This window comes from Etheostoma spectabile, chromosome 21 (assembly GCF_008692095.1).
Source record: "Etheostoma spectabile isolate EspeVRDwgs_2016 chromosome 21, UIUC_Espe_1.0, whole genome shotgun sequence".
Taxonomy (NCBI): Eukaryota; Metazoa; Chordata; class Actinopteri; order Perciformes; family Percidae; genus Etheostoma; species Etheostoma spectabile.
Window position 1 is genome coordinate 14,903,219 of NC_045753.1, and position 7,767 is coordinate 14,910,985.

Here is a 7,767-nt window from a genome sequence, read left to right on the forward strand (position 1 = left end):
GTGTGTGTGTGTGTTTGTGTTTGTGTTTGTGTTTGTGTGTGTGTACTTACGTTGCTTCAATAACCACAGCTACACCTTTTGGCCGCAGAGCCTCTAATATTCCCATTGCAATCTGCTTGGTCAGACGCTCTTGAACTGAAATAAAACAAAGAATGGCACATATGTAAACATGATCATACCAGGTTGCATTAAAGTTATTGGATAAACCAAAAGAAAAGGACTGTGATTACATGCAAATCTTAAAATTGCATAATCTCTTTGGCTGTTTTACCTTGGAGTCTCCGACTGAAGAGCTCCACAATCCTGCAGAAACCAGAGGACAAACAAAGCGAAGAGGACTGATTACAGATCAGTTGTAATAATGATTAATCTTTTGATAAACACAGAGCGGTCTGAGGCCCTGACCCCCAGCCTCTACTATGGACATCCAAATGTACAGATACTTCATCTGTAAATGATTCACCTAACCGAACTCTCTCAATCTGTCGTGCAAGATTCAACACTAGCAGCTTTTTCTAAAAAACCCAGTGACTCTGTTACTGTTATTTTGGCTTTGTATGTTCAGAGATGGTGTGATATTTTAGGAAAGGGTGAAAGAAGGAGACAGACAGAGAGGCTGTGATTATAACTGGTGATTCCCACAGGTCCAAAGGGATTTTCTCATGGCTCGAAAGCGGATAGAGTTCAGACTTGTGTCTGTGAGTGTGCTTGATGAAGGGACTAGATGATGGCCGCTGGGCTTAGACTTAATCCTCCAGGTCAATGTGCTGAAATAACAGAAGAACGCAGTCTACTGGCACTTACACCAGAAGCATACAGCCACAGTGGCAGCAGGAGGGCATGATGTGAGTGTCAGTGTGATACCTTGCCAGCTTGCTCAGTCCCACCACGTTTTTGTTGGGAATATACCCAATGTGAACCTGCAGAAAGAAGACAGCTAGTGAGATAAGAACACACGCACACGCACACGCACACACACACACACACGCACACGCACACACACACACATACACCTGCCTTTTTTAAAATTAAATAAGACGCATGCCAACAAATACAGGATCTATAACATACACGGAGAACCAAGCACAGGAAGAGTGGCATTCAACACAAAAGGACTGTTCTAATTTCCGAGACATTGGAAAAAGTGAACAGGTGTAGTTTTACAGTAATGAGCAAAAGTAGAAGTGCGTGTTTGATAAGAGTTTTGTGGAGTTGTTGTGCATCAAATTTGCAAAAACATTAATCGAGGATATTCCCTAATTAATCTGAATCAAGGCAAAGGTGGCAATAGCGTAGGTGAAAAGTAAAAAATGGAATGGGAAAATCTTGTAACAACTAGTAGACCTAACTAAGATCCATAATGCCAAACTATTGATTTACTATGTTCCTTCCGCATGGGTTTCTCAAACCCTTGTTAAGGACTGTCACCAAATTGTGTAGAAATGTAAATTGTCTGTTTTATGGGAAGGATTAGATTAGGCAAAAATCGTTGAAAAAACAGAAGAGTAGGTGTTATTTTTCTTTACACTTACCTTGCCAAAAAAGGGTACTAGGTGATGTTCACAGAGTGAAAACATGTCTATGTTCTTCACAATTACCATCTCGTTGTGGTCTTCATCAAATATTGCGTCGTTTAAGATGTCTGGGAGCAAAAACAGGTATGCACACTTAGAGAAATATCATCTTATAGTAGGCCTATGATGTAATTCACTTGATAACCGTTAGAAATAAGGGAAACATGTCCAATAAAAAGACTTTGTCAAGTGTCTTGTTTTGTCCCACCAAAGAAGACTAAAGGTAGATCAAATCTTCACATTTGAGAAGCTGGAAATACTTCACTTGGCAATTCTGGCAAACCTTCTCAACACAGTCACTAGAACATGTAAAAGGTGTTCATATAGCTACTGCCTAGAGGAGCGAAAATACTTGAAACTCAACAGTTCTAACTCTAATGCAATCCGATGCAAATTTCACTTAAACCAACTACAGCTAAAGCTGAATCCACACAGGTAAAACTGCATTGCAGTGTGCAGGGGTTTCTGTTTTCTTATCTCTCCGGTGATTTTTCACATTCAATCGATTTAAAGAATAAGAAGACACACTTTATTTACATTTATGGATCACGAAGGTGAGTTGGTGGGATAAGAAAACCCAAAGAGATGAACCTGTTGACTCACCGCTGATGGTCTCGTGGTAGCCCTTGGTGAGGAACTGCATTGCCTTGGCGGCGCGCAGCGGTGTGCGCAGCAGCCCCTGCCGGTCCGTGTCCTCGCCGAGCTCCCGGAGGATGCTGGTGTAGGCAGCCTCGAGCACCGGTAGGCCTAAATAGGACTTGTCCTCATCCTCTTTGCGGGACGTCTCGCGCTCGCGCTCGGACTTCTTGGTGTCTATGAGGTCGCTGAATCCGTTGTTGCAGTGGAACGTCTCCACGGTGTCGTTGACATTAACTTTGCAGTGGTCGTTCATGCTGGAGCGCTTTTTAGCTGTGGAAGAAGAGAAGGAAAGCGATGAGTCCTGGAGTTGAGGTACAATGCAGGGCTCGTAGACTTCTCACATCCCCGGTGCTCACTGCGTTTATAAAGCCTCCCGTGCCGCGTGCGCATCATTCGTCAAGGTGTAGCCTACAGCCCAACAATTTTTGTTTTCTCAGAACAGACCCTCCCAACCCAAGTAAACTGAGCATGCAACAGAGTTTTGTTAATCAGTTGCGCATCCATCTCTCCATTATAAAGTCCTCTTTACTACAAAGTAGACAGAACACTTTCACACGCTCATAACTGGGGAGGAGGTTGCATTTAACCAATAAAGAAAAGGCTGAGTTAATGGTTAAAACTTTGTTAAAATACACAGCTCTAATAATCTGGATGATGAGGGGAGGAGATGCCGAGGAACCCCCAAGGGGGGAAATGGGCAGAGCAGCGTAGCAGACATTCACAAAAAACGTATAGCCATGCAACAATCTAATTGAACACCCTTTGGAAGTACCATTCATGATATATAGTAAAATATTAAAGTTGTGGGAAGTTTAAATGGCTTAAACTGTATGTTTCATTCGTCCCCCCCATGTTGTTTCCTTCGTCTGGTCCAGGAGGGACAGACGCACTGTCACTGGAATAATTCTTGACCGGTTTTTTCAAAGCTGAATATGCAACTGTATTTGACAGATGACAGGTGTAGTTTGCTAATGACAAAATATTAGATTTCAGTGCGATACGTTTGTAAGTTACGTTTATTTAAAAGTGTTTCAACTCTCCCGGCTATACAGGCAGACAAAAGCGCTTTGAGTAGTAGCTATTTAAACACATAGTCCTATATTTATATATTATACTATAGTATGCCATTGTATAGTATTTGTTTTGTTTTGCTGTATTTGTTTTGCTGTGGTATAGTATTTGTTTTTCTGTTGTATAGCCTAGTATTTGTTTGCTGTTGTATAGTATTTGTTTTGCTGTTGTATAGTATTTGTTTTGCTGTTGTATAGTATTTGTTTTGCTGTTGTACAGTATTTGTTTTGCTGTTGTATAGTATTTGTTTTGCTGTTCTTAATTTATGAATTCCCTGTGCGGCGTCCTTGAGTGCCAAGAAAGGCGTCTTTAAATAAAATGTATTGTTATTATTATTAAATACAGCCTATTTTCATATTTGGACAAGGAAAGAAGACAATCCGTAATAATGAAATTGCATTATTAGGCTACTTGCAAAGATGGGCAAGCATGAGGATCGAATCTGTGGTACCAGCAACCAACTGTTCCTTTTTAAGACTATTTGCACAGGACAGCTGAGGACATGAGAGGGAATGACATGCAGCAAAGGGCCGCAGGTCGGAGCCGAGCTCGCGGCAGCCGCGCCGAGGACCTCTACACGCGCCAACCCTACCGACTGAGCCACATCAACCAACTGCTCAGCACGTGGGCTAACTACAGTTGAATTGTCTTCAATACAAAAATAAAAGAGAGCAGTTGTTCGCGGCGCTATGTCACATGGGAATACAGAACTCCCCCTGAATATATGAGATAGCGGAAGCCTTCCTGGATTATATCCATAGACCGAATAATATACGGTCTATAGCTCAGGACAACTCCACTGAAGTTGACAATACTTTCGAATGTTACTTAAACTGTCCTGCGAGAGGCAGCAATTTGCCGCAAGCCTTCTGGTCTGCCGGAAAACTAGAAGAAGAAGAAGACAACAAACTGTCACATAGAAGAAGAACGTAGTTTCCTGTTTGGCCACAGCGGTGGCGGGAGATTACAGCATGGCGGTGCAGCCGAAACAAAACCTGTCCATGGACAGTGCTGGCGAACATGGCTTTTTAAACTTCATTTTCTCCATGCCGGAGAAACCAGACACTACTTTCAGAATATTCGACCGTAACGATTACTACACCGTTCACGGAAAAGATGCCATATTTGCGGCGAAGGAGGTGTTCAAGACGAACGGGGTCATCAAATATTTAGGCTCAGGTAAGTTAGCTAACCACGGATCTGAAGGTAGCAAGCTATGGCAGGCTGCACGCTAATTCAGCTGCGTGTTGCTGATGCACACATAGGCTTCGATGTATCTGCAAGCTAAGCTAGCTGCAAGTACACCCATTAAAACCGTAGTCCTGCTAGGTTACTGTAAATTGCTGCATAGGGAGCTTTGCAGGAAATCTATGCGTAGGGAATAAGTAGGTTTTAATATTAATGTGGCGTGTTGGTCTACAGGGAGTCGCAAGTTGGAGAGTGTGTGCCTGAGCAAGCTGAACTTTGAGGCCTTTGTGAAAGACTTGCTGCTGGTGAGGCAGTATAGGGTAGAAGTGTACAAGAACCACAGCAAGAGCAGCAAAGAGCACGACTGGAAGATCGAGTACAAGGTAACTTTTTGTTTAAAGACCCATACACCTTTTCTAAATGTAAAGAACTTGTGTTTTTCTCCTGCTTTTATTGTGCCAGCGCTGTGCTGTGTATACTACTTTAACTAGCATTTAATAATATTGCTCTGTGTAGTCCACACTTTCATATCACCTAGGACTAGGTTATATGATTGGAAGTATAACAGTATGGTAAAATATATGAAAAATCCATCAGATTGTGAATGGATTTATTTATGAATCTACAAAAAATACATTAATAAAATGTGCATGGCCATCATGACAGACATAAATCATCTATCTCAATTGAGTTCCCTCAAAAAAGGCCCTGTTAAAACACAGATGATGTTTAGGAATGTGTAAGGGGCCGCTTGCAGTGGTGAATCTACAGAGTTATCACCTGAGTCTGCAGCGCCCCTTTTGGCTTTACAGAGCTTCACAGTGATTTTCTGTTGTCCATCTCACCCTTTTTTTCCACTCTCAGGCCTCTCCAGGAAACTTGACCCAGTTTGAGGAGATTCTGTTTGGTAGTGGAACCGGAGCAGTGGGTTGTGCAGGAGTTGTAGCCGTGCGGTTTACTACAGGAGCCGATGGACAGCGTGTGGTTGGGGTCGGCTATGTGGACGCAGCCCAGAGGACCATGGGAGTGTGTGAATTTCCAGATAACGAGATCTTTTCCAACTTGGAGTCCCTTCTTGTCCAAATCAGCCCCAAAGAATGTCTCTTGGCCCATGGCGAATCCAACAGTGACGCCAATAAACTACGGGAGGTATGTGGTGGTCGAGGTTACAACAGCAAAACATCTGTGCTCTATCTGAAAGAAATTTGACACGCGTGGCACTGTATGTTCAATAAATAGGCAAAACATCACGAACAAGCAAACACTAAATCACTCTGTCTTCTTGGAAAATCTTGAAACTGTTTAAGTTAAAGACATTTGATGGTCTTAAATATATTAACAGGGCTACAACTAATGATGTTTATACATCAAAAAGATTTTCATTATTGTTTACTTTTCTTGATAAGTGACTATTTGTTTGGTGTATAAAATGTCAAAAAGTAGTGATTATCATAACTTCTCAGACCAAATGTTTGTATGTCTTGTCAACCAAAAGTTCAAAACACAAAGATATTTAGTATTATATCACATACGACAAAGAAAGGCAAACATCACATTTGAGAAGCTGGAACAAGCTAATGTGTGGGATTTGTACAGTTGCCATTAGGGTTTCTTTTGAGTAATCTATTAAACGATTTATAGTTTGCACTACTCAATATAGACTATTACTTCTCATATGAAGTTTAGAAGTCTTTACATGTAAAATTTGTCATGTTGTAATTTTCTCTCATGACCAATCAGTCATGCTGATAGTTGCCTAGTAGGTACACAACCTTAAATTGAAAGGATGTATATAATTTCATGAAACTTGCAAGGATCTCGGGTATGGGGCTTTATTTAAACCGATGGGTAAAAAAGATGGTTTACTTGCCAATCACTGTGAAGAAAGACAAGTTTCCAGAGTGCTGAGTTTTTGGCGTCTGAGAAGCCTTCTCGCAATGCAAACTGAAACAACATGCCCCCAAAAATGTGTGCATTTCTTTTAACTCCAAATATAGACAGATGGATGGTGTGAATACATCTTGTGATTTTGTTGTAAAGACGTTATGTGTTTGTGTAGGTGGTACAGCGTGGCGGCATGCTGGTCTCTGACAAGAAGAGATCAGAGTTTAGTAGCAAGGACATGGTCCAGGATCTCAACAGGCTGCTACGGGCCAAGAGAGGAGAGACTGTGGCGAGCAACACTCTGCCTGAGCTGGACAAACAGGTGAACAAAAAGAGCCCCCCCACCCAAAACTTTAGGGGAGTGAGATACCCAGCTATTCCACTTAAATCACTATCGATTCTGTCACGCATTATACATCAAGGATGGCATAATAACGTCGTGGAGCTCTTTTCCAATTTAATCTTACATGTTCGTCCATGGACACAGGACAGGACAATCTGATTTATTTTTTCTCTTCTAAAAGTAACTGAAGTTCATTGAACTTAAATATACTGTATAATATTCACAGGTGGCTATGTCGTGCTTGGCTGCAGTGGTGCGTTTCCTTGACCTGCTCTCAGACGAGTCCAACTTCAACTCCTTCAGCCTGACCACACTGGACCTGGGTCAGTACATGAGGCTGGACAACGCTGCCGTGAGGGCTCTTAACCTCTTCCAGGTCAGTGACCGAGACCAGGTCAAAAGAGTTCCCATTTCCCCCCAGTTAACCATAGTAGTTTCAGTTCATCCAAAACACAAAAGAAATCCCCCGATGCTAAGGGTGATGATCAAAAATGTATTTCATGCTTTTGTTTTTAGTTCCTAGGCATCAGCAGTGATATGTGTTACAGAAATGTAACTATTACTAAATGTTAATGGCTTTGAAGTAAGCTATTTGACTTGCATCCTCCAGGGATCGCCTGATGACACCAGTGGAGCTCATTCATTGGCCGGTCTGTTGAACAAGTGCCGTACACCACAGGGCCAGCGGCTTGTCAACCAGTGGATCAAACAACCTCTTATAGATGTAACCAAAATAGAGGAAAGGTAAATTAAATAACACAAATATCACATAATGAGTGGCAGACCCTTTTCAAAAAGGGGGGCCAGAGGGTGTGTGCCAATTACAGGGGTATCACAGTTCACAGCCTCCTGCTGAGGCCAAGGTTCTCAGCAGGAAACCGATGAGTGCCTACTCCATGTAGGGAAGGAGTTCAAATACCTTCTTGTTCGCGAGCAAAGGGACATTGGAGCGGGAGATTGGTCAGAGAATCGGCGCAGCGGATGCTCTATTACAATCAGTTTATCACAACGAAAAGAGAGTTGAGATGGAAGGCATAGCTCTCGATCTACCGGTCAGTTTTCGTTCCT

The 7,767-nt window shown here is 42.3% G+C and overlaps 3 protein-coding genes across 4 annotated transcripts in view; 1 reads left to right on the forward strand and 2 right to left on the reverse strand.

Moving 5' to 3' along the window:
- The window catches only part of gch2 (GTP cyclohydrolase 2), a 3,709-nt gene extending 1,094 nt beyond the window's left edge, over positions 1-2,615 (reverse strand). Inside the window, exons 1-5 of the mRNA XM_032502727.1 lie at positions 2,178-2,615; positions 1,533-1,642; positions 865-920; positions 272-303; positions 51-135 (exon numbers count right to left, since the gene is read on the reverse strand). Of these exons, the coding sequence (XP_032358618.1) occupies positions 51-135; positions 272-303; positions 865-920; positions 1,533-1,642; positions 2,178-2,466 (572 nt within the window). The 5' untranslated portion in view covers positions 2,467-2,615. The remainder of the gene's footprint in view (positions 1-50; positions 136-271; positions 304-864; positions 921-1,532; positions 1,643-2,177) is intronic.
- Positions 1-7,767, reverse strand: part of fbxo11b (F-box protein 11b) — a 28,332-nt gene that overhangs the window by 617 nt on the left and 19,948 nt on the right. The window lies entirely within an intron of this gene.
- Positions 4,187-7,767, forward strand: part of msh2 (mutS homolog 2 (E. coli)) — a 10,474-nt gene continuing 6,893 nt past the window's right edge. The window contains exons 1-6 of the mRNA XM_032502721.1: positions 4,187-4,463; positions 4,707-4,855; positions 5,337-5,621; positions 6,532-6,678; positions 6,926-7,075; positions 7,310-7,443. Of these exons, the coding sequence (XP_032358612.1) occupies positions 4,256-4,463; positions 4,707-4,855; positions 5,337-5,621; positions 6,532-6,678; positions 6,926-7,075; positions 7,310-7,443 (1,073 nt within the window). The 5' untranslated portion in view covers positions 4,187-4,255. The remainder of the gene's footprint in view (positions 4,464-4,706; positions 4,856-5,336; positions 5,622-6,531; positions 6,679-6,925; positions 7,076-7,309; positions 7,444-7,767) is intronic.